Source organism: Leptodactylus fuscus, chromosome 9 (genome assembly GCF_031893055.1).
Source record: "Leptodactylus fuscus isolate aLepFus1 chromosome 9, aLepFus1.hap2, whole genome shotgun sequence".
NCBI lineage: Eukaryota > Metazoa > Chordata > Amphibia > Anura > Leptodactylidae > Leptodactylus > Leptodactylus fuscus.
The window spans coordinates 45,589,059-45,615,508 of record NC_134273.1 but is presented as its reverse complement, the minus strand read 5'-3'; the positions used below and the strand labels follow the sequence as shown (position 1 = coordinate 45,615,508).

At 45.0% G+C, this 26,450-nt stretch overlaps 2 protein-coding genes across 2 annotated transcripts in view; both read left to right on the top strand.

The window, feature by feature from the left end:
• The window catches only part of L3MBTL2 (L3MBTL histone methyl-lysine binding protein 2), a 51,485-nt gene extending 49,054 nt beyond the window's left edge, over positions 1–2,431 (top strand). Inside the window, exon 18 of the mRNA XM_075286336.1 lies at positions 2,121–2,431. Coding sequence (XP_075142437.1) covers positions 2,121–2,245 — 125 coding nt within the window. The 3' untranslated portion in view covers positions 2,246–2,431. The remainder of the gene's footprint in view (positions 1–2,120) is intronic.
• An 18,342-nt stretch (positions 2,432–20,773) lies between these two features.
• RBX1 (ring-box 1) lies at positions 20,774–25,588 on the top strand. Its single transcript, XM_075287632.1, has 5 exons — positions 20,774–20,903; positions 22,446–22,524; positions 23,095–23,165; positions 24,218–24,303; positions 25,405–25,588. The coding sequence occupies exons 1-5, from the start codon at positions 20,826–20,828 to the stop codon at positions 25,415–25,417; spliced, it is 327 nt and encodes a 108-aa protein (XP_075143733.1). The 5' UTR covers positions 20,774–20,825; the 3' UTR covers positions 25,418–25,588.
• Positions 25,589–26,450: the final 862 nt, after the last annotated feature.

Sequence of the window (26,450 nt, the reverse complement as noted above, 5' to 3'; positions counted from 1 at the left end):
GCTGTGACCCAGACATTTACCATTGTCCAGGTCGCAGCGCCAAAAAAAAAGTCGCACCAAACATATACACAAAATCATGAATAAAGTTTACATTTCACTCAATCCCTGTCCTGTCTATACCTGAGCTTTCTACAGTAAAATACATCTCTAGTGATATTCGTTACACGCTAAAATAATAGTAATAACGATTATCACTAAAGATGAACGTATATATTGTGAAAATATTTATAGGGGGATGGAATATAATATTTTTATGTAAAATCCTATTTAATTTGCATGCACAAAATGGGTTGGCGCATTTCTGTGATTTTGGCGTTTCTTTAACACCCACCCCTGTAAATATACATGTGTGGTATGTATGAACTCCTCACATCTTGCAGTTTTTTAGAAAGTACATTTTGTTTGCAGAAAGGGATTGCATGAGTCGCAGTTTAGTGGCAAATTAGAGTTTTTGTGCATTTTTTGCTAGCAATTTGTTTGCCGCAACGTTGCATGAAGGTGGTTGTATATATGAAACATTAAGTTGTGTTTTTATATACGGTATGCTGTGCAATCTCAAAAAAAGTTAGATTTTGGTGTCACAGTCACCGTTTGGTAGGTGCAGTATAGCTTTTTAACATATTAGTGAATAACAGCAAAATCCTGCTTGTCTTCTGTATTCGTGTTTTAGGTAGTCTGAGCTCTAGTTGTAGTTGATGTTTTCGCTACATATAGTATAGTATATAGTATATACACATTGTATACACCATAAGCTATTATTTTAAATGTATTTTGTATATGAATATGAGATTGAACATGAGTTTTAGGTGCAATAGGTGCAAATATGTGCATTTTTTCAAAAAATGTTTTGCGTTTGTCTCAAAGTTGCATGAAGGTGGATGTGGCTATTGATAACCCATTGAGACATGTAATATTCAGGTTGTCTACTTTCAAAAAATATATAGGGTTTAGGGGTTCACTTACTTTTCATGGTGTGTAATCACTACATTTTATAGGATTATACTTTTTTAACATTTCTAGCTTCAAAGCAGATTTTTGTTCCTTCCAGTTCTAGCGATTTTCTGAAGACACATGCATGCAGGTTCAGGCCATAGTGATATGTATGAACTCTGCACATATTGAACACTTATTTTTAGGAGGTTTTGTGCATATAATTTATTGTTTGGTTTCCACTTTTAACAATTAATATACATTTATTTGCATTTTTCCATAAAACATTCACTTTAAATCAAAATTGCATGAAGGTGCCTTTTCGTATACAGTACCAAGTGGCATTGAGACAATGCTGCAGGTGTCTACATTAAGAAAATATTTAGGTATGGAGGGTTGGATGCTTTTTTAATGTTGCAATTTAGCTTTAATTTATCCATCTCAAAATTGCACTGGCTACTGGAGGTGCACAATTTCCAGAGACCCTTGGCAGTGAAAGGGTTAATATTTGAAACCTGCATGTAGCTTGGGTCATGAATTTTAATTTCTGGTAAATGCACAGAAGCGAGATCCTAGACCAGGGGTCAGCAACCTTTGTCACTCCAGCTGCCTTGAAACTACAACTCCCAACATGCTCCATTCACTTCCTTGAACAGCGGATCAAGTATGCATGCTGAGAGTTGTAGTTTTACAACAGCTGGAGTGCTGACAGTTGCCTACCTGTTCTAGACCATGTTAGTCAGGTGGCGTTTCATTAAAATATTTCATATTTAGTACGTTTTCTGTATTATTTTTACTTGGACTTGTTTATTGTATTATATTGTATTGTAATGTTTCTGTATAAATTTGATCTTTGTTTCCTTTCAGAGCTAATTTTGTAGTTTTGTTGCATAGTTAATAAGATTGAAAAAAAACTATGCAAATACATCAAGTTCAACCTATAAACCTAGTGTTGATCCTGAAGAGGGAAAAAAATCTTTATGAACTCCAGCATATGACAATCAGAATAGATCCCTGGATCAAACTCTCCTCTCCAAAAATCTAGTTTCTATAACTTGTAGTTAGATCAGTGATAGCCCTCAATATGATTTATTATTAGATAAGTAACTAGCTCATTTTTAATATTGATGTTTTATAACCTGAGATAATGTGTATATTAAAATGAAAACAAAACTTTCTTTATTTTTCAGTAAATTCTGTACAAGTAAAGGAGGAGCAGGACTCAAATGACTCATTTGTTTGTGACAATGCAAGAACGCAGCCTACAAATATGGTGATTGAAGAGTGGAAAAATCATAACTATGGTTTTACCTGATGTAGAAAACAACTGTACCTCCAACTATGAACATTTAAGTTTCCATTTAACGCTAGGTTCACACCAGTGTTCGGTCTCCGTTCTGAGGTTTCCGTCTTCTGCTGGAAGAAGACGGAAACCTGTCAGACCGGGTCCGGTTGTGAGCGCCAGTGAGTGTTCTGAGCTCTCCACAGTGAAACAGTTTTGTTTAACCGGACACAAAGTCCTGCATGTCCGACTCTGTGTCCGGTTATAAAAAAAAAAAAAATGGTTTCGTCACAGAGAGCACAAAATGGTCACCGGCGCTCACGGCCGGACACTTTTCAAACCCATTCAAATGAATGCGGGTGTAGGCCATAGTAATATGAATGAGCTCTGCACATGTTGAACACTTATTTTTAGGAGCTTTTGTGCATATAATAAATAACAAAAAATGGGTTTGAAAAATTACTACAGGTTTAAGTTTCCTGCCCAGTTTCAGGCAGGAAACGGGAACCTGCATAACGGAGACCCAGGGCGCAGATGTGAACCAGCCCTAATAAATTACCGAGGTCGTCCTTCTTTTTCCAGCTCTAGCAGAATAGACACCCAAATGTCAGACTTTTCCACATGTTTTGCAGGCAGGAAGTCTCTGCTTACATTGGTTACGGTAAGAGCAGCATGGTGAGGTTTCCCGCTGGATCTGGATATCTAGCAGAATACAGGGCTCTCACTGCTGCTTCAACTTCTCACTCACTTACTAGAGTGTGCACTGCTGGAGCTTATGAAGGAGAAGCACTTTGAGTCTACGACATGGAAAAAATGAAAAGTTGTAGATTGAACTGTAGCATATCATTTTTATTTACCTCAAGAGGTATACGTCTTATCTTCACTTCTAAGTGCTAATGTATGAACTGTCACCTTTATGAAACATAGTCAGTGGATAAGCTTGTGTTGCAGGTATGAATGAATATATATAAGGCAAGTACATAAATTCTGTCTTTCAAAAACAAATACTTTTATGTAACTCTACATAAGCTCTGTACCATAAAAACTCTGCAAAACTTTTCCGTTACTCTACTATATTCCCTATAATATAAAATGATTAGGGTATATTGGAAAAAATGTAAAAAAAAATGTTCCAGTATTTTTTTTTTTGCCTGATTTTATATCTAATGGGTAAAATTTGTTTTGTACATAATTTGCTTTGTAAAGTACTTGCCAATATTTTCTCAATAAATTTTTTTTGTGAGTTTTGTGTCATTTGAATTTTACAATAATGCTGGATATATTTTATTTTTCAATTAAATATTTAGTTTTGAGCATCAGTCTTTCCAATTAGGAGATGGAGAATCACCCTAACTCCATAAAGACAGGAATTCCCAAATGGTCAGGTCTGCAGTGTATATACCATGATAGGCCTGGTATACTTTGTCTCACTATTAAACATTTAGCTGCTACGAGAAAAAGAAGAAAGTGTGTCATGGATGTCTTTCCAGTTTTTGGGGGTGTCACAATAAGTATGTCTGCTTGGGGGGGGGGGTCTAGGGCAGTGTTTTAAAACAATTTTTGAAATAATTTTTTACCAAAAAACAAACTAGTTTTTTGGGGTTCGTTTTTTTTTTTTTTTTATAGCGCAGTTTTTGAAATTACAGCTGTAGCCGCAGGAAAACTGTGTGCGTTTTTCTGTTGCAGTTTTCATGCAATTGTAACTGCATCACAACTGTATCATGTGAATGCACCCTCAAAGCTACACCATCCTATACTTTCCACACAGCACATACCAAAATTCATCTTTTACCATCACCAGACAGTACATGCTCCCTAGTGGCCTTCAGACACATAATAAGAAGCATCCCAGTGGCCCCCAGACACGTAATAATTAGAGATGAACGAGTAGTGAAATATTTGTTTCGAGTAGCCACTCAATATTCGACTACTCGACCGAATATGGAATCCCATTATAGTCTATGGGGAAAAAAAATGCTTGTTTCAGGGGAAACCACAATTCAACTAAGGAGAGTCACCAAGTCCTCTGACATCTCAGCAAATTATGCCAACACCTCTGGAATGCAACTGGGACAGCAGGGGAAGCATGTCTGGGGGCATCTAACATGCCCAAGTCCCAGTATTACCCCACTATCACAGCCTATCAACTACACACTTTCCACACTCAATAGAACCTCTATGAAAGTTGAAAAATACTTGGAAACCTTCTTTCCTCCACAATAGTATGGACAGAAACACAAATTTAAAGCTAAAGAAACATTAGCATGCACTCCTTTAAATCACATTGCCCATGACAACCATAGATGGCATAGGTAATGGGAAATCCAACAGCCCCCACCCTTAACTGTCATTGTGGATGTGTGTGTGTGATGTGGTAAGACCTTCAAAGATTCACTTTTCTGGCCCTTAACGTGAGCCCTTCCAAATTAAGTTAAGAGTTCCTTATTCTGAGCTACCAGCAGAGATTGAGGCCCTTGAAGTGACTTGAGCCTTTTACCAGCAGAGTTTTAGACCCTTTAAGTTAGTTCAGCCTTGCACCAGCGGAGTGTTAGGCCCATTAAGTGAGTTGAGCCTTGCACCAGCAGAATGTTAGCCCCTTTAAAATTGTTAGCCCCTAAAATGGTGATGCAGTGGATTGGAGTGAGGACCTAGACATTGACCTTGATTTGGATTGTGAAATTGATAACATTTTGGCATTAAGTCCTGGGGGTAACTTTTATTTAGAGGACCGCAAAGGTGGAGAATTGGCTGTAACCACTACTACCGGTAATGGTCCTCTAATATCCGACTCTACATTACCTCTACAGGGTTCTGATCAGGTGTTAATAGTCCAAACAACATGCTCCAGTACTTTAGATGTAGATCAGAAACCACTTTCCCTTCCAACACCAGATTTAAAGAGGACCTTTCACCACTTTTGGGCACATGCAGTGTTATATACTGCTGGAAAGCTGACAGTGCGCTGAATTCAGCGCACTGTCGACTTTCCCGATCTGTGCCCGGTGTAAAGAGCTTACGGTGCCGGTACCGTAGTGCTCTATGGTCAGAAGGGCGTTTCCGACCATTAGCCAGAGACGTCCTTCTGCCTCGCGGCGCCAATCGCGCTGTGCTGTGGAGCGGGGAGGAACGCCCCCTCCCTCTGCTCACACAGCTCGTCCATAGACGAGTATTATCAGGAGCGGGAGGGGGGAGTTTTACCATCAGGAGGGGTTTTTAAGGGAGGAAAGCAAATGCCGATAAATGAATGCGGTAAAACCCACACTTCCCCTGTCCTTAATGGTACTTCGATGTATATGCCTAAAACGTTAATTTTCAGGCCCTTGGGGTGAGCCCTAAAAATATTATTTGCCTTTAAACATTAATGTTTTTTTTTTTTAATTATTTTTTAACGGTGATGGTGGTGGTGTTGGAGGAGGAGGACAAGGAACTTGTGAGCTGGCACAGACACATGGAACTGTGTCTCGTCAGTACTGTTGACAGGACATGCTGGTTGCGGGTTCACAATATCTTCTATCCACTGTAACATCAGTTCCTGGTGCTCGGGCCTTGTCAGTGGGGTACCCTGCACCCTGCTTGACGTTGCGGCACTGCTGGCTGACCCTCTCCAGTAGGTAATTAGATCCGCAGTCGAGCTACTGTGGCCTGGCTCCCAAGCTGGATTTCCACATCCCCGTCCCTTTGTGCTAATGACGAGGGGCACTGCTGGCTGCCCCTCTCCAGTAGCCATTGGATCCACAGTAGCTCGACTGTGGCCTGGATCCCCAGCCAGATTTCCACGTCCCTGTCCTCGTTCCCATCCCTTTATACTACCCTGACGCATTGTCAGATGTGTACAGGTGACAGTACAAAGCTTTATTCTCACCCCTATGAGACACTTGTAATGAATTTGAGCCCTAAAAAGGGCTTTTGTGAAGCTTTGGCAGGTTGAGTGTATATACATTGTTTCAGCAGTGTAGCTCTGAAAAGAGCTTTTTGTTTTCAGCTTTCCTGCCTAGCAATAGCTAATCGCTATCTGACCCTAACTAAGATGTCTCTCCCTGTCTCACCAAACCGCATCTGACACGAATATAGCTGCCACTATTCTTATAAATCCGAGGTCACCTGATTTCGCCAGCCAATTACTTTTTCCTATTTTTTCCAATGCCTACATTTTCCTGCTTCCTGTCCCACCTTCCCTGCAGTTATTGGTGCAAAAAAAGCGCCAGGGAAGGTGGGAGGGGATACAAATTTTTACTGTGTTTACTGCGTGGTATTCATTCGAAATCAAATATGTCGAATAGCCTGATACTCGATCGAATACCTACTCGATTGAACGGTATTCGCTTATCTCTAGTAATAATGTTTCCCAGTGGCCGACAGGCAAGTAGTAACGTTCTCCAGTAGCCCAAGGCAAGTAGTAATACCTCGTTACCCTCATACATAATATTCTCCAGTGGCCCCTAGGACCTGATAATGCTCTCCACTGGCCGCCAGACAACTAATAATGCTTCCCAGTGTCCTACAGACACCTAATAATGCTCCCACGTTGCCCCCAGGTTAGTAGTAATATTCTTTAGTGACCTCCAGACAAGTAATAATGCCACCTCCCATGGCCCCCCTGTCAACTAGTGGCCATTAGACAAGTGATAATGTCCCCACAGACAAGTAATAATGTCCTTCCCGCCCACCTACAGTCAGTAATGAGGGACGGTTGTAAATAAATTAGCACAGTATCACTGGAAGATGCACAATATGAAGCTGATGTAGAAGAGCTGGATTTGTTAGGTGATGAGAATCCCAAACTTACATGCTACAGGACCACTAGTCAGCTTGCAATATACTCACTTTTAGGTCTGTATTTAATGGACTCCCTGTCTCAGCCCTTATCAGCAAAATTCAATTAGCCGACTGATAACTGGAAGAGCCGGAGATAAACAGCTCAGAAATACAAGCTCCGAGCACTCAGCTCCCCCTCCCCTTCCCTGAGAGCAGGGATCTACGTCAATTGTCCTGGGCGGAGAGATAAGCTGCTCAGAAATACAAGCACTGAGCAGTCAGCTCCCCCTCCCCTCCCTGAGAGCAGGGAGCTACATCACTTGTCCTGAGTGGAGAGATAAGACCATCCCCAGGTCCATGGTTATGGAAACACAGTGTAAACAATGAAGTGAAGATAGCGGCCAAATAAAGCAGTTTTGCTTAGACAATGTATTTAGGAAAATCCACATAAGCTAGCAGTATAGATAGGATCCTTGAGATGGGACAAACCCTTTAAAGGGATATTCCAGTTCCTCAGAATATGTGACCAATTAGAGCTCCATATGGTCAACAACCAAGACCCCAGCTGATCAGCTGTTTGAAGGGGCAGTAGTTCATCTACAAGCATCGTGAGTGACCCCTTCACTGTTTACATTGCACACGTCTGTATAATAGCAACTATACAATGTAATTATATTCTGTTCACTTCTAGGACGAGGCTATAACTACATTTCCCCCTACGCCCAACAGCAGCACAACTGGGGTATTCCTGCCCCTATGAGCTGTTAGGACAGGTGGAATTTTTAATTACCTAACAGCTTTTGACCTCTATAAGAGGCCGGAAGACCTGCTCCTCCTTTGTGTTTTTTTCTGTCCTGTGGGACAGGACAGGTGGTCAGGGGGGGAGCAGATGTTCTGACCTCCTATAGGGGTCCACTACTCTCCCCCACCGGTACCTGATCTTTTTCTGGACATCCTCTTTTTTCAGCAGAGGTCCCCTTCTCCCGGCGGGGACCCTGCCGGCTCGTGCACGCTCCTGTCCGGCTGGCGCGCCGGGTCGGGGCTTTCCCCTAGGAACGCTAGACCTAGGAACCTTTCTCAGGTTCCTCCGGTCCGCCGTCTAACAGGGTCCGCCGCACATGTGCAGTGCGCGGGTCTTGCGGCGGACGGGAAGAGAACAACCCCTAGACACGAGCATTGCACGGTAGTTCGGGAGGGGGGTCCCCCGGTCCTGGGGTCCATACCTGGGTCAGATCCCCCTCCCCCTGTCTTCTCCCCTCCCCTTTTTTTTCAGGAGATTCTGGCTCCGTTGTAGCCCCTACCCCTTGGGCGGGGCTCCGGGCAAAACCCCGCCCCCTGGCCTATTTAAGTCCCCTTAGAGCTTCAGTTAGTGCTTGTCGCTCCGGTTGCAAGCACATCAGTTGGTGAAGCTCCCTGGTCAATTTCTGTGCTGGAGAACTGTCTTCATTGACTAAGGTTTGGTGGACATGGCCGGGGGGGGGAGGAGGGAGGTTGGAGAGTTGCATCTCTGAGTGCAGTAAGTAGTTAGTGTATCCTTTTTCTTCCTCCTCAGAATGTCTTCTTCTTCCTCCACTGTTCCGCCTAGAAGGAAGGCTACTTCCAAAAGGAAGCATCTGGCGTGCGCTTCTTGTAGAGTGCCGCTGCCTGATGACTCCCAATATCGCTTCTGTCAGGGGTGAAGGGCCCCCTCGGTTGAAACAAATCCCATGCGAGAGATGGTGTCCTGGGTGAAGGGGTACGTCCAGGACTCCATGAAAAGAATGGAAGCCGTCTCCCTGGCCAAGAGGCCACGGCTGGATTGCAAATTGTCCCTGCCGCCTCTGGAAAAGCTGCGCCTCAGGGATGTGGAGTCGTCTTCTAGTACGGAGGAGGAGAAGGAGATTTTTCCCCTGGACAAAATGTCCAGAGTATTCAAGACCCTAAGAATCAGAGACCGGGAAGGCGGGGAAGGCTCTAGCCGTAGGTCTCGTACCTTCAGGCCCTCTTCGGAGATGCTCCGCCTGATGGAGGGCGAATGGAGGCGCCCAGAGAGATCCTTTGCGCCATCCACACGCTTCAAGGCACTTTTTCCCGTCTCTGAGAGTCAACTAAAGGCGTGGGGTCCCCCGCCAAAGGTGGACGTCGCCGTGGCCAAGTTATCAAGGCCTCCATCCTTCCATCAGAGGACGGCTCGGGCCTCAGGGACCCCATGGATCGCCGAGTCGAAGGATCTTTGAGGCGTGTATATTCGTCCGCCTCTGCCCAGGCCTCTTTGGGCATGGTCGCGAATGAGGTAGCAACTGGCTTACGCGCAGAACTGTCATCCCTGGCCAAGGACATCGATTCCGGCGTGGATCGTGATGATCTCCTCGCGGCAGTGTCCGACATCACGCTGTTGGTGGATCACCTGACAGAAGCTACCCATTTTCAGACCCGTCTGGCGGCTAGATCCATGGCACTGGCTACTGTGGCTCGCCGACCCCTATGGCTGAAGCCCTGGAAGGCTGACCTTACTTCCAAAAATAGCCTCTGTGGTCTCCCCTTTGAGCCCGGACGGCTGTTCGGAAGGGAGCTCGACCACATCATGGAAGGCTGGGCCGACTCTAAGAGCAAGAACCTGCCACAGCCCCTTGAAGGTCGGAGTACCTCCTTTCGAGGAAGAGGCACTCGAAGAGGCACCAGAGGCCAGCGGCGATCCGGGAAAGGAAGAGGTCGGGGCTCATCTCGTGGCCGTAAGAATGCCCCCTTCTAATTCCCTCTCAGTACACCCCCCCCCTTCCTACTCCCCCCCCCCTCCCCTGGGGTGGGCGGTCGGCTTTCCCACTATGTGGAGGCCTGGCGGCAGAATATTCGGGACCCCTGGGTCATCCAGATGATCCAGGAAGGTTATAAAATTAATTTTGTTTCCCAGCCGCCAGAGAAGATGGTAAGAACCCGCCCTCTTCAGGGCCCCAAACAACTTCATCTGGAGAGATTGATTCAGGAGTACGTGGACAAGGCCGCGCTAGAGATGGTTCCTCGCGCAGAACAAGGCACAGGCGTCTACTCTCCAGTCTTCTTGGTCCCCAAGCCATCAGGCGAGTGGCGTATGATCATCGATCTCAGGTATCTGAATCACTTCATCCGCAGGCTGCGGTTTCGCATGGAAACCATAAGGTCAGTACTACCTTTCATGCACCCTGGAGATCACTTCATCACTCTGGACCTGAAGGACGCCTACCTCCACGTACCCATCTTTCTGGCACACCGAAAGTTCCTAAGGATTGCCGTAGACATACAGGGGAAAGAGGCGCACTTCCAGTTCGCAGCCCTCCCGTTCGGCATATCCTCCGCCCCCCACACCTTCACAAAGGTCATAGCTCCGGTCGCTGCCGCCCTGCGCCTTCAAGGCATATTCATAGTCCCGTACCTGGACGACTGGCTTCTGAAGGCTCATTCAAAGGAGGTTCTTACCACGCAGGTGCAGACCGTCGTAGCTCTACTAGACAAGCTGGGGTGGCTGGTAAACTGGCAGAAGTCAGTGATGGTGCCATCAACACGAGTTCAGTTCCTGGGACTTATTCTAGACTCTCTCAACATGACGGTCTCTCTACCCTCTCCTCGCAAAAGGAAAATTGCTCGGGCGGCACATCATTTGTCTTCCACACGGAAGGTCACCATCAGGACGGCGATGAAGGTCCTCGGATTGATGTCCGCTGCCCTAGATGCAGTTCCTTGGGCCCTATGGCATATGCGCCCTCTACAGAACGAGATCTTGAGAGTCTGGAATCACAGTCCTTCAGGTTTACAGAAGCCAATCCAGTTAACCATAAGCACCCGGCAAACCTTGCCCTGGTGGACCCATCTGCGAGATGGGAAGTCCTCGGTCCAGCCCGCCTGGACCCTGTTGACTACAGATGCCTCCCTCACAGGCTGGGGAGCTCATCTGGGGGAGACCCCGGTTCAAGGTACATGGAATCAGTGGGAGAGGACGCACTCATCCAACTGGCGCGAGCTTACCGCAGTTCATCGAGCCCTTCTGTCATTTGCACCACTTCTACGAGGGAAAGCGGTCAAAGTAAGATCAGACAATCTGACGACAGTCCACTATATCAACAAGCAGGGAGGAACCAGGTCCCCCTCGCTCATGCAAGTCACCAACCTGATCTTCTCCTGGGCAGAACGAAACCTCTCCCAGCTGGCCGCGGTACATATCCAGGGCCGCCTGAACATCCTAGCGGATCAACTCAGCAGAGGCCGGACGACCGCAGGCGAATGGTCCCTGAACCAGGACATCTTCCACTACCTGACCAGGAGGTGGGGTCTCCCCGAGGTGGATCCGATGGCCACCCAACACAATGCCAAAGTAGAAAGGTTTTGCTCCCTGTACCGGGAAGACAACCCTTTGGCTGTGGATGCCCTGTCAATACCATGGAGGTTCGAACTGGCATACGTGTTCCCTCCCATCCCGATGATACCGAAGGTATTGGCGAAACTCAGGCAGGACCAGACTTCGGCAATAGTGATCATGCCGTTCTGGCCAAAAAGGGCATGGTTCACCGACCTTATCCTTATGAGTCGGGGGAACTACTGGAGGCTTCCACCAGTCAGGAACCTGGTGTCACTGAACAGTCGGCCGTGCCTGGGCCTAGACAAATTCAACCTCACTGCCTGGAGGCTAACCGCGCCATACGCGCAGACAGAGGATTGTCCCAGGGAGTGCTAAGTACCTTAGCCCATTCAAGAGCAGAGGCAACCAATCAGAGCTACCAAAGGATCGCCCGGATATTCCGAGATTGGTGTACAGGCAGCCACCGCGATCCAGACAGAGATGCAGTCCTAGAGTTCTTACAGAACGGCTTGGAGAGAGGACTAGCACCTGCCACCCTCAAAGTCCAAGTGTCAGCTCTATCTGCTCTCCTGGAGACACGGTTATCACAAGATCCTCTTGTCAAACAGTTCCTTAGGGGGGCTGCCAGGCTCCGCCCCCAGGTACGGCCCCCTGTCCCCAGGTGGGACCTGGCCGCGGTTCTACAAGGGCTATGTGCGCCCCCCTTCGAACCATTATCTGAAGTGGACTGGAAGTACCTGTCATTTAAAGTGATCTTTCTGTTGGCAATAACCTCCGCCAAGAGGGTTGGCGAATTGCAGGCTCTAGCAGCCTCCGAACCTTTCATAACTTTCTTTCCTGACAGAGTACAGCTAAGGTTCGTCACAGGATTCTTGCCGAAGGTACCCACACTTCAGAACACCAATCAAGTGATCACCTTACCGTGGTTCTTTCCCTCCCCTGCCACTGAGCAGGAGGAGAAGCTACACACACTGGATCTGGTAAGAGCACTACGTATCTACCTGGACCGTACAGCACCGTTCCGAAGATCAGAGAATCTTCTGGTTAATGTGTTTGGCCACAATAGAGGCGCTAAAGCATCAAAGGTAACCCTGTCTAGATGGATCAGAGAAGCTATCAGCTGTTCCCTACGGGCTCAGAATCTTCCTGTTCCAGATTTCCTACGAGCCCATGCCACCCGATCAGTGGCGACATCATGGGCAGAGACACGGTTCCTCTCTCTAGAGCAGATATGTGCTGCAGCCTCTTGGAGCTCACAGCTGACTTTTGCCAAACACTACAGATTGGACTGGCGTACGGCCGATGCTACAGCATTTGGGCACTCCGTCTTGGCATCAGCCTGCCAGGAGGTCCCGCCCTAGGGGAGATAATACTTGCTAAATCCCCAGTTGTGCTGCTGTTGGGCGTAGGGGGAAAGAAAGATTATGAATGATAATCTGTTTTCCCTTAGCCCAAACAGCAGCACAAGGTTCCCTCCCTAAGAGGTGCTATTGTACAGATTTTGTGTATGTGTGTGTAGCTCTTGGCATAGATTGCTCTGTATATCATACTTGTTACTAACACAAGGGAGGAGCAGGTCTTCCGGCCTCTTATAGAGGTCAAAAGCTGTTAGGTAATTAAAAATTCCACCTGTCCTAACAGCTCATAGGGGCAGGAATACCCCAGTTGTGCTGCTGTTTGGGCTAAGGGAAAACAGATTATCATTCATAATCTTTCTGACATGGCTGCAATAGAACTGATGCCTTGTAATATAACTAGTGAAGTGGTCACAGAGCTCCCACAAACACCCCTTGGTCCCTTGACACAGCTGATCAGCAGGGGTTCCCTGCTGGGGACCTTCACTAATCTCTTATTGATTATACTGAAGACAGGTATCAATAGCAAGTAACTGGAATACTGCTTTAAAGGTGTTATCCACCAAGGGGTCCTCCGTATAATCTAATAGTATTCATGGAATGACTGATAACCCAAATGCTGTCCACCTTGCAATGACAATACATGAACGGTAGCAGAGATTGTCATTTGAGTGCCAGGGAGACAGCAGTCAGGTTATCAGTCTTGCTCTGACCGCTGTCATGATGCTGTGGGCCCCCAGTCATCTCCAGCTGCCTGCATCTTTGGCCATTGAAGTGTTAAGATGCAACCGACTTCTGATCATGACCAAAAATGGCACCCCCACACCCCCATGAGAAGGTCATATATGTCATCGCTAAGAGATCACCATCTTAAACAGGAGGCAGGTCAGCAAAGACCGGAAATGTATTGGGAATGTGCATATAAAGCACACGAAAGCTTAACAGAACAGCAAATACTTGCTGGATAAGGTAGTTCTGTGGCCAAGATACATAAGTGACCAATTCTAAGTGGTGTAAATCATGGTGAAAGATTGCTGTGTTGCCTTGCGTCTCCATCACTATTGTAAGTGAATGGAGATGCATTGGAACCTTAGGGAATGTTGTGACCCCACCCCCCACAGGTAATAGTCTCCCCCACACAGGTAATAGTGTCAACCCACATGCAATATTTCAACCACCACATGGGTAATAGTACCCTAAAAGTTTTGTAGTTTCCATATTAGCCATTAGATGTCACTACAAACAATTATTTAAACAAGAGCAAGCACATAGTACTTTTGAGCTTTGTTAATGAAAATGGATAGATAGTGAACTGTATAATTGTATAAAAGCTCCTAATTCTGTAGCCTGTGACTGCATCTGTTCATAAGACATTGACAACAACTGAAAATGGCCAAGGCTGACAAAAAGAGGACAAATATGAGGGGGTATGTCCTGGCAGGCTGGAGCTCAGACACACATAAACCTTGTTCCATCCTAAGCTTTACTACTGTCAGTATGGGCCAGACCCACACTAAAATGACCCCAGGAGGTCCCTCCTCCTCCCGGGCACCCATCTCAAACTTCTTTGTCCCTTTGGAACTCCAGCAGTCTGCTGAGAGCGATGCCAGTTCTTAGGTACTTGCCTCACCGCCTCTTCATAGCAGCCATGCACTTCAGGCACCGGCAACTTCAGTGTCCAAGTCTCCTGCAGTGTCCAAGGACCTCAGCACCAATGCAGATTTCCCAGTGAGTCCTCCTTCCTCAATCGTACAGCCTTCTCCTCCTTCGCTGTCGCTGGCAGGAAACCGGTGGCATGGCACCATAGCCACCAATTCTTAAAACATTATACTAAAACTTAACACTAAAAATAAAAGACACGACACAAGATTCTTATGTGGAAATATATAGGCCACGGTGTTTATTAAGGTTAAAGTAAAATATATATCAATAAATAGTTGAAGGCGGGGGGGTCTTGCTTGAAGGTCTCTTCATAGACTGGCCAGGAACAGCTGATGTGGCCATTATTTATATTCAAAATTCCCACCAAGAAAATGACTTTAGTACTAACTATCAGCGGATGATTGGAAACACCCTTTTAGAAGCTTCCAGAAGATCCAGTGAATTCTGCCTAGTGATGACCTTTAAACCTGACCTAAACTTCGGCTGAGGTAAGTGAAAAAAGGGCGGGAAATTTGAATTACTGTTTACAGCTGTAAGGGCTCGTTCACATCTGCGTTCATGGGTCCTTATTGCAGGTTTCCGTTTCCTGCATAAAACAGATGCAGGAGACGGAAGCCTGCAGGAGACTTTCTCACCCATTCATTTGAATGGGTGAGAAAGCTGTCCGGCCGTGCGCGGCAGTGAGCGTTTTGCGCTCTCCGCCGCGAAACCGGGTTTTATAATCCGGACACAGAGTCGGACATGCACTACTCTGTGTCCGGATAAAAAATCCGGTTTCGCGGCGGAGAGCCTAAAATGCTCACCGCCGCGCACGGCCGGACCCGGTCTATGGTTTCCGTCTTCTGCCATGCAGAAGACGGAAACCATAGTACGGACACATGAACGCAGGTGTGAACCCAGCGTCACTAACATTACTTGAATGAATGAACCTGAGGAGAGAAAAGTATATTTCATTAATTTGCCTCAACATTTTGAGGTGCCATGTCGCCATGTGTCCCCCAAGCAAGCCTGCTTTGGGGGTCCCTTGTCAATCTTTGACTAATCCATGGTGCTGAGATACCTGCTATCCCAACAATGGGACCTTTCTCCAGCGCTGTTTCTTGCCAGATCCCTACTACACTGGTCACCCCATCGCAATCCAAGCTCTCAGGGATCTCCAGGCCTGGCCACACAGTAGATTCTGAATGGGGCATAAGCCCTCCTACCAAAAAATCCCAGCAGCCAAGGGATACTCTGCAAGACACCTGTTGCGTTCTCCAGATACAGACCTATCCTTTGAAAAGGACGTCACCCCCCCCCCCCTCACCACCGCAGGTGTAGACAGGGAGTACCAACCAGTGCCCCCTGCCTAACTGTGGACTCTTCCTACGCTTCATGTCTATCATCACCAAGCGAGGCCACCCAAAAACCCTCCAGGGCCACCCTGAATTACAAGCTGTCCTTGCCCTCCTTTCCAGTAAAAAGGCCTGGCAACAAGATCTTAAGGTGGTCAAAATGGATATAGTTAACCTCAACAATGGGTAGACTACCTGGAGGTCTGTTCCAGACCTTAGTGTCAACCTTGATACAATATCTACAAAAGTCTTCCTCCTCTGAAATAGATTGCTCATGTTCTGTGCTCTTAGGGTGAATTCACACTGAGTAAACGCTAGCTTATTCTGAACGTAAAACACGTTCAGAATAAGCGGCGTCTAAAGCAGCTCCATTCATTTCTATGGGAGCGGGGATACGAGCGCTCCCCATAGAAATGAATGGGCTGCTTCTTTCACTCCGTGCAGTCCCATTGAAGTGAATGGGGAGTGCCGGCGTGTACGCTCCGGCATGAGCAGAGCTTGCCGTATACGCCGGCACTCCCCATTCACTTCAATGGGACTGCACGGAGTGAAAGAAGCAGCCCATTCATTTCTATGGGGAGCGCTCGTATCCCCGCTCCCATAGAAATGAATGGAGCTGCTTTAGACGCCGCTTATTCTGAACGTGTTTTACGTTCAGAATAAGCTAGCGTTTACTCAGTGTGAATTCACCCTTAGACCTCGAAATTCAGACCCAATGAAGCCTCATGATGTTATCTGTAGGGTACACTACAATGCCCTTAAGGAGGAAATAATGCGGAAAGCCGGGCAGCAAAAGTTCATTGACTTCTACAGGGCATATCTCTCTCTATTTTCGGATCTGTCCCGCCATACTCTGTGCCAAAGAACCGTGCGGAAGCTGCTGCTGAACATCCTCCAAGAACATAGAATCCCGTATCACTTCCGATTCACTCTATAGGACGACTAAAAGACAGAATACCTGAGATGTCTCCTGTTAAGTGACCTCCATATTACGGACTATATTTTTTCTTGGAACAATAGAAACAAATACATGGTATGACCAATAATGGGTGTATAAATAATTATGTATTCATCTCACTTTACCCATTTTAAATTAAAATAGCTTAGTCTGATAGGAAAACGTACCAAGGACACCAATGCAAGAAAGCAAAAAGAAAATTGGAGAAAGGTGCACACAGTACATGCGCAAACAGTATTAAAAAAATATATCAAAATTTTTGAGATCAAGTTAAAAGTACAAAGACAGGAGGTAGGGGCCATACATATAAGGGTATTGCAGAATAGAATACAAAACTGTACTAAAGTAGACCAATTCAAAGGATAGAGTTACACAGAGGGATATGTTAAGCAATAATCCAACAAAGAATTAGGATAATCCAATAGTAATACAATATAGATCTCCATATAGGAAAGACATATATTGTCAAATAGTATATGTTCAATATGTTAGTAAACAATTACATGCGCCCAAACATGGAGCTGATACACCTGGAGTTAACAAAAATGGTATACACTCATAATAAGCACAGAGAAGATGGATGTATGGCCTCTACCATGCTGACACTGGCCTCGGTTCTACTGTTTTGCTAGTTTGATATTGTATTGCCCTTGATTACTCATTTGCCTCTCTCATATTCTCCCACTCATTCTGTGTCTCACTGTTTTCCATTTATGGGCTAAGACAGATGCTGGTATACACTATTTCTTGTATTTCTCTCACACAACTGAGATCTCTTCTGTGCCAACTGTAACCCCATATAGCTTGGTGGCCAATACCTAAGGCCTACCTCCATTCTTGCTCACCAACTGTAGCCCCCTTTTTGAGCAGCTATCCTGCCTTACTGGAAGCCCACTTCCTTGCCTCTCACATGCTAGCAATTAAAAATCGCTACTATCAAGTATGGTCCCATAGTAGCAGTATCCAGAAGAAAAGTAAAGGGGTAGCCATCTTCTCCGACAAATATCTCCTCTCAAAATAGTTGATTCCCTCTCCGATCCTGAGGCACAATACCTTTTCATAGTGTGAGAGATTTAAGGGGGTACCTACACTATTGTCAACATCTATTCACCTGACTTTGGCCAGATTCCTATCATTCTCTCCACCAAATATAGCACCAGATTGCAACACTTCCTTGGCCTGCACAGTTGCCATATTTATCAACACTCATGCATTTATGAGACCAGCTGAAGCATCACCTTTGGCAAATTATGAGTGCGCAGGATGTAGGCCCAAGTCCAGTTGCGACATCTGTGGACAAATGTTCTGCAGGATAACATACAGAATGTGTCTCCTTCCAAGCCCAACCATATCTCATCTTGTATAGAAGAAAAAAAACACACAGCCCACTCACAATATCCGGGACATTTAGTTTTACACCATCATCCTAAGGCTGTAGATGCACGGAACAAAATCACTTGGCTTGAGGTATAGACAACCAGTTAATTCCAAAATATAAAATCCACCAATCCTGTTACTCAGGAGTTTTAAATAAAACTTAGCTTTTATTGTAATAACATCTTGGAAAAATAAAAATCATGAATAACACCTCCCATGACCAGTAGGAAGCAAAAAGAGCCCAGTGCGTTTAAGCAGAACTTTTCTCTCCGCATGTTTCGTGCAGAAACCACACGGACCCCATTATAGTTTATGGGGTCCGTGCGGTTTCTTAGCTAACCGCTTTTAAATGTGTATAGATTTCCGTTCGGGGGGTTCCCAAGTGGACTGCCCAAATGGAATACTGAACGCAGATGTGAACCGGGCCTAGCACATTCAATAATCTACAGCTGGCGTGAGCTATTATTATTATTATTATTTATATAGCACCATTAATTCCATGGTGCTTTACATTTGGGGGTTACATACAATACACAAAATATACAGGTAGATATAATACTAACAATGACCGACTGGCACAGTGGGGTAGAGGGCCCTGCCCGCGAGGTCTTACAATCTATGAGGGATGCGTTTTAAACAATGTGGATATAGTAATAGCATGGTAAAAATAGGTCTTTAAACCAGCTCATTTTTGTAAGAATAAAGATACAGTACATGGTATATATGGATGTCATTTTATAAAAAGAAATTGTGTCATCTCACTCTTTGTAATGAAACACAAAAATAGTGGTGGAATTTACTAGTGTAAAAGAGAGCACCAAAATTTGTAGGACCTTTTCGTTAAAAGAAAAAGTAAACAGAGACCACTGGTTCATGAAACTTGGTTGGCTGAACAACTGATATTTATACATTTGGATTATGAAATGTATGCCATCAGCCTACAAAGGAAAATCCTTTTCTGAATGTTCAGGTGAGCATTATCAACAATGGTGATGAACATTATTAGATTTTAAAGCTAAGGCCCCACGTTGTGGAAACGCAGCTTTTTTTTTGTTGCAGATTTTGTTGTGTTTTTTTTGAGCCAAAACCAGGAGTGGGTTGAGCAGAAGGTAGAAGTATAAGTACTTTATGTATATCTCCCATTCCTCTTGTAGCCATTCTTGGCTTTGGGGGTTGTTGGATAAAAGATAATTCCTATACTAATCTAAACACCCTTTCTAAATTACATAATTTATCAAAAATGCATATTTACCCATATCCCTGGGGCCGTTATGTGACCACCCTAGGGACATTTTCTGGTCATCCGCTGACGATATTTTTCCCAATTTCCGGAATGTCACTACTACTTCCCCCTCCTCCAGGGGCGTAACTACCAGAGGTGGTACACTAGGGTGCCCGGCGGCAGCCAATACCACTTTTTAAATAGGCCGTTACTGGCTGGAGTAAATACAGCCAGTAACGGGCCCGTTACATACCAATCCTGGTTCCTGCCCACGGCCTCCTGTGGCCCTTCTTCTGCAGAGGCCGCTGTGAGAAGGAGCAGAGGGATCGGTAAGTAAGCTCACAAACACTATTACCGTGTTTCCCTGAAAGTAGGTCACCCCCGAAAGTAAGGCATGTTTTTTGTTTTTTTTTGTTGACTTGCCTTATATAAGGCACCCGCCGAAAATAAGGCGTTCCCAAAAATCATTGCTGCCTCTGCTGTTGTATCCACTGTCCCTGCTGCTGTAGGATGAGCTGGGAGATGCCCGCTGTGCATATACTGCGGGGAGTTCACTCTCCCAGCTCATCCAAGAGGCAGAGGCAGAGGCAGCAGCCGGCTTTCCAGTGCACACGGAGCACAGAGCACAGATCACAGCATCCAGCCGGTTGCTGCCTCTGTAGTTACGCCACTGCCAACATCTTATGTTGTCTCTCTGGCAGGATTATACATCCGGTTCTCAGCAGCTCCAAACTGGTGGTCTTTAGTTATTGAGAGACCTCCCAAAGTGCTGACATTATCCTTACTATACTCTTATTCAGTATAGAGCGATCATCAGTAAATAGAGAGAGATTCTGCCCAGAATCCACCTCACATGGTTTTTTAACTTGCATTTTGACATATTCTGCATCAAAATCTCCTGGAAGACGACGTGAAATCCACCTCTCATTTATTTTTACATGTGAATAAACTTGGTACCCTGATTGTTTCATGAATGGGTGGCGCTAACATGGGCACTGCTTATGGGAGACGGATACAAGGCAGCATCCTGTGTGAACATACCCTTAGCATATGTTTACTCAAATGGGCCAGGTGATGGCGTTCTTTTTTACGGCTGTGACATGATTGCATTAATTTTCATGTATGGTAATAGGGACTATTCACGCGAGTGATATTTAGGCAACATTTAGCCAGATTTCGCCCATGTCCATGTATCCCTCTGTATCCCACTGAAATGAATGAAGGTTTTGAGCCATTGTCGTTCTCTATTCTGTATGGGACAGTATACAGCTGGGAGGCCCCTAGCAGCAGAGCTACCTATACTGGTCAGGGTACTTCTCCCACCACATGGGGTGTGACTGTGGGGTCGTGGAGTTGCTTTCACTGGACATTCCCTTAACCTCTTATAGCACAATCACATTGCTGTGACCTATTACTGTAGACATGTTATATCTCTGCTCTCTCACATAACCATGATATAATATGACACTCCTGAACTACACGGACTATTGCTTCCCTTCCTTGTCGGCAGACCCCACCCACTGACTCTCACACACAGGACGGCCTCCAGCCTGCGCCTTTAAGAAATAGTCACATGGAAATGACGAAAGTGCGGCTTTTGACTGCGCATGCTCATTTAAACCCCGGAATTTAGCGTTCAAAATGGCTGCCGCAATGGATGTGGATACTCCGAGCGGGGCCAACAACAGCGCTGGAAAGAAGCGGTTTGAGGTGAAGAAGGTGAGTGGCGATCACTAGGACGCGGCCTCTGCTGGGAACTGGACCGGCGGTTTTTATTCTCCCCATGGTGTAGTTTGCCGCTGCGATAACGCACGCTCTACCCCCTGGCGGGTCAGGACAGTGCCTATGGAGCTGCGGTATTGGTGTGTGCTGGCTGACGGCCCCATAGCTTGGTTGTGACGGCTCCATGTTCGGATAAGGCTTTGAGGCTTGTGAAGGCGCTACAGCTTAGCGCGAGATCTCTGCTCTGTTTCCTTGCCCGACACTTGGTGGCGCTGTAAAGCTCCTCAGCAATGCATGTCTCAGTGGTAGAATGGGCGGGCCTGAGTGATCCCTAAAGATGGCCACACTGCAGAGATTGCAGACAGCTTGTTAACCTCGTGTAGTCGGTGATAGGGAGGTTGTAGTTTGGGTCGCGCCCAGCTGACAACTTGTCACTTAATGGCAGATTGGGAGGTGTCTGAGCTGTGGGGGCTGACCCATCCCCACAATAGGGGGCTTCTGCTCCCGTCATCTCTATAGTACTAGTGCTTAGTCACTCCCTGTGCAGGGCAGCATGTCTAGATGACTTCTGCTTCACATCTGTGTTTGAGTTCCCATTTGGGGGGTGTGATTGGGCCTCGCTGATCCCTCCTACTTCCTGATAACTTGTCCACTTGTCACAAATCCAAATCAGTTACTGCTGTCATCTGTGTCTTCAGGAAAGTTATCACTGTGATGTGTGTCTAGTTTTATATGAAGACCAACTTTACTACTATAGGTGTTTAACTAGCATGTGCCAAGAGCATTTATATAAGAGAACGGTGAAGTCGGCCACGACCAGTGACCAAAATGTTGTGGATGTCCACTTTAGGCTTAAAAGGATTGGCCACTTTAAAACCAATGTGTTATTATAATGCTGCTTATATACTGTAATAAGATCAAAGCATACACCGTGCAGTACATAGGCTATAATATATATATAATTTTGTAAATGTGTGGGTTTTTTTTTTTTTTTAGCTTCTGTTTTAAAGGGATTCTACCATTAAAATTGAATTATTTTTGTTTTCTTGTTGACACATAGGCTATTTTTCTCCTACCTTTTAGATGTCTTCTTCGTGCAGCTGTTCGGTATAAATCCCGGTTTTTGTCGGTATGCAAATGAGGTCTCTTGCAGCACTGGGGGCGGGCCCATTGCTGTTTGAGCGCTGGGGCCTGTCCCGAGTGCTGCAAGAGAACTTATTTGCATACCGATAAACTGGGATTTATACAGAATGGCGGCACGGAAAAGACATCTAAAGGTAGGAGAATAGCCTTTCTTGCGTGTCAGCAAGAGAAATTCGATTTTAATGGTAGAATCCCTTTAAACACTCAAGAACAAAAAATGGGAGTGGGTGAGACTTGGTTGTCTGTGCAACAGTAATCCTTCAAGCAGTGGCTATTTTCAGCATTGTGGAGGTCACTTATGTTTGCCGATATAATTTCTTGCTCTTTATCACCATGCTGATTACATGAATAGAAATTTTGGTAAATTAAAATGTCACTTGTGTCTTTCATGTTCAGTGGAATGCAGTTGCTCTATGGGCCTGGGATATTGTAGTCGACAATTGTGCGATCTGCAGAAACCACATCATGGACTTGTGTAAGTTGCTGCTTGTTCTTTCAGCCTAAATTTTTTTTTTTTTTTAATTGTGAAGTCCCTATATGCCAAGAGACACTTGGTTTCCCAGCATGCATGGAGTGGGTTATTTTTCATTGGCGCCTTTCTTTCTGTTGCAGAATTTAGTTTTTGAAAGCTTAAACGGTCATGTACAAACTAACTGAAGTAGTTGCAGTGAATCGGTTCAGTCTAGTCTCTGTACCCATGTGGCTTGTGAGGGAGATGTCAGTCGTGTCCAGGAGGTGACTAGTCTGAATTTACATTGACTTCTTATTTTCACATTGTTGCAAAATAGAATTGGAGGTCTTTAGTAGAGAGAATTGCTTCATCCTGAAATTATGGAGTCCTGCGCTTTACATAAGTTAATAGTACAGAAACAAAATAGCAGCGCCTATCAGGAGGGTGGTGTCAGGAAGGAGCTTGAGATTGAAAGCAATGCTGTGCAGGCATAATCTAAATGGGGTGGCTGCTGTGACATTTGGGGAAATGAGACTAAGGAAATGGTGTACACATTAACAATTAACTCATAAATATTGTAAAATCTCTGTTTAGGTATAGAATGTCAAGCTAACCAAGCATCAGCCACATCAGAAGAATGCACTGTCGCCTGGGGAGTGTGCAATGTAAGTGCCATAACATATATTTTTTTTTTTTTTTTTAATACCGGGGGAGTGCCGGCGTATACGGCAAGCTCTGCTCATGCCGGAGCGTACACGCCGGCACTTCCCATTCACTTCAATGGGACTGCACGGAGTGAAAGAAGCAGCCCATTCATTTCTATGGGGAGCGCTCGTATCCCCGCTCCCATAGAAATGAATGGAGCTGCTTTAGACGCCGCTTATTCTGAACGTGTTTTACGTTCAGAATAAGCTAGCGTTTACTCAGTGTGAATTCACCCTTAAAGTGTTTTTGTGAGGCAGATTCTGCTTCAAAATCTGCCTGCAAAAAAAAACAAAACCTCTGAATATACCCTTGCTGTCTGAGTTAGAGCTCATGACTTGAGTTCCCACTCTTGTACACATGCCCCAGTTTCTTTGAAAACTATTTAGGGCTACAGGCTGCACATCTCTATTTCCACAGTCTGAGGAAGGTTGAAGACGACCATGCTGCAACCGGCCCACTGTGAATTAAAAGCAGCGGCCACATGGAGATGTCCCTGATCGGCGCTCATGCACGGGTCATGCTTCCGCGGCTCCTTTCAATAAATTAATAGGAAGCACGGATGCAAAATAGGACGTGTCCTGTCTGATGCTGCCTGGACTGTCGGCCCGCACACAGGACAGTTAAAATCACAGTTGTGTATGGGCCCATAGAAAAGAATGGGTCAGTGTGCGCTCTATGAAATACATGGATATCACACTGACCCAAAGCATGGTCTTCTGCAAGGGGCCGAACTCAAACTTTCATAAAGGGCTGATGCAGCAGAGTTTCTTTAATTCACAAAAAAAAGTTAGTGATTGAATTCCTATGAGAGTGAATATACAATTATTGGGATTGTATAATTATATGCTTGTTACACGATAGATTATTTATTTTAAAACCTGGGTCTAACTTTTTTTTTTTTTTTTCTTTCTTAAAACTGACCATACTTTGACTCCAAAGCCCTGTTAAATGTAACATAATCTTTGTAGGAGTTTCTATGGCAGAACACTGATGTAAATATTGTCTATTCTAGCATGCATTCCACTTCCATTGTATCTCTCGCTGGTTGAAGACTCGGCAGGTTTGTCCACTGGATAACAGAGAATGGGAATTTCAAAAGTATGTATAATATAATAAATATATATGGTATGATCTGCTAGTTTGTGCATTAGCTATTTTAGTGCTTGAGTGATTTCTTCTTAAGCCATTCATCATGCAGAGAGTAATCTCTGATCTGTCATGTCATTTTTGCTGTTTACACGTTAAAGTAATACCACTTTACAAATTTTGGTGCACATTGTGTATCTAGCAAGCTTGTACTTTATGGTCTGTCACTAGCGTGTTTTGCAACTTTCTTGTTGGCTAGAAATAAAGCGCTCTAGTGTCAGGCTTTTGATTGATAAATGGGCCACCGTAAGTCCATTTTACTAAATTGAATAACTGGTTCTTGATCTGACCAGTAATAGGTCATTGGAAAAGTTTAAAGCTGAGGCCTCACGTTGCGGAAATGCAGCTTTTTCGTTGCAGTTTTTTTGAGCCAAAGCCAGGAATGGATTGAGCAGTAGGTAGAAGTATAAGAACTTCCTATATTTCCCACTTCTTCTGTAGCCATTCTTGGTTTTGGCTCAAAAAAGCAGCAAACTCTGCATTATAGAAGCTGCGTTTCTGCAACATTGGGCCTCAGCCTTAAAGAGGACCTTTCACCATTTTGCCCACAGGCAGTTCTATATACTGCCGGAAAGCTGACAGTGCGCTGAGTTCAGCACACTGCCGGCTTTCCCGATGTGGGCCCGGTGTGAAGAGCTTACGGTCCAGTACCGTAGCTCTTCTATGGTCAGAAGGGCGTTTCTGACACTCAGTCAGAGACATCCTTCTTCACAGCAGCGCCTATCGTGCTGTGCTGTGAGAGCCGGGAGCTCTTCACACCCGGCCCAGATCGGGAAAGCCGACAGTGCGCTGAACTTAGCGCACTGTCAGCTTTCCGGCAGTATATAGAACTGCCTGTGGGCAAAATGGTGAAAGGTCCTCTTTAAGGTCATGAATAACTCCTTTTAATAACTTTCAGTATTAATTGAGCATTCCACAATATGATACGGTTGTACTGATTGTGTATAATATATAATTTTATTTATTTATTTTTTATACTTGTAACCTATTTGCTGTGGAAGTGACTTTTCTAACTTTTTTTTTTTTTTTTTTTCTCTTCTCCCCCTTCCTTAGGTATGGTCATTGAGCTGACTTGGGCTTTTTGAGCACTAATTTATGTTTGCAACCCATTTTTTTGGAAAGACCAGAAGAACTTGTTAAACAATATATACCTGGTTTATTCATATACTTTCAACTTTATTTTATAGTATGTCAAGTTTCTCTTCCCATATATTCCAAATAAACATGGAGTACTGTATTTTTGTCTCTGTATATATTTTAAATTTTTTTTTTTTTTTTTGGTCTGGGTGTTGTACATATAATCCTTAATTAACAATGGTATGTGGCAAAGCCGCAACGGCCTTGCAAATTGCAGCTTGTCCGAGCTGCGATTTCTTCTGCAAAGTGGGCATGGGATTAGCATGAATCCCATCCCCTTTGCTTGCATTGTAAAGCGCTGTGATTTTTTTTTTTTTTTTCCGCAGCATCTCCACTGCGGACAAATTGCGGCGTTTATGTCCCGTGGGTCCCCGGCCTTAGGGTCCATTGACACGGAGGAAAATGGTGAAGAATTTTCCACACTAAGGAAAAAAAAAAAAAGAAGCCTCCCATTGATTTCAATGGGTTTTGCTAGCTTTTTTTTTTTCTTCGACTAGCGTAATTTTCCTCCGTGTGAATAGACCCTAAGGCCGGGGCGCCACTAGCCAGAAACGCTGCAATTTGGCGTTTCCGGCCAATGGGGCCCCGGCCTTGGGGTCCACTCACATGGAGGAAAATGGTGAGGAAAATTCTGCTAGTGGGGGGGAAAAAATAGGTAGCAGAACCCATTGAAATCAATGCAGCCCTGCCGCAATTTGGCGTTTTTGTTAAAAATCGCAGCCTTTTACAGTACTTGCAAAGTGGATGGGATTCATGTGAATCCCTTGCTGAAAAAATTTCCAAAACAGACGCGGTTTTGAAAATCGCAGCATGTCAATTATATCTACGGAAACACCGTCTGCTTTCCTATAGATATAATTGTAACAAAGTGCGCGGAGGAAAACTGAAAGCGCTGTGTGAAAAAAAGGTTGGACTGAATTTTCCTTGTTTGGAATATTATGGTCTGGTGGCCCAATACCATA

Coding starts and splice junctions, on each gene's coding strand:
- RBX1 (XM_075287632.1), top strand. CDS start 20,826: ATGGCTGCCGCAATGGATGTGGATACTCCGAGCGGGGCCAACAACAGC. Junction 20,904..22,445: donor AGCGGTTTGAGGTGAAGAAG/GTGAGTGGCGAT, acceptor TTTCATGTTCAG/TGGAATGCAGTTGCTCTATG. Junction 22,525..23,094: donor AAACCACATCATGGACTTGT/GTAAGTTGCTGC, acceptor ATCTCTGTTTAG/GTATAGAATGTCAAGCTAAC.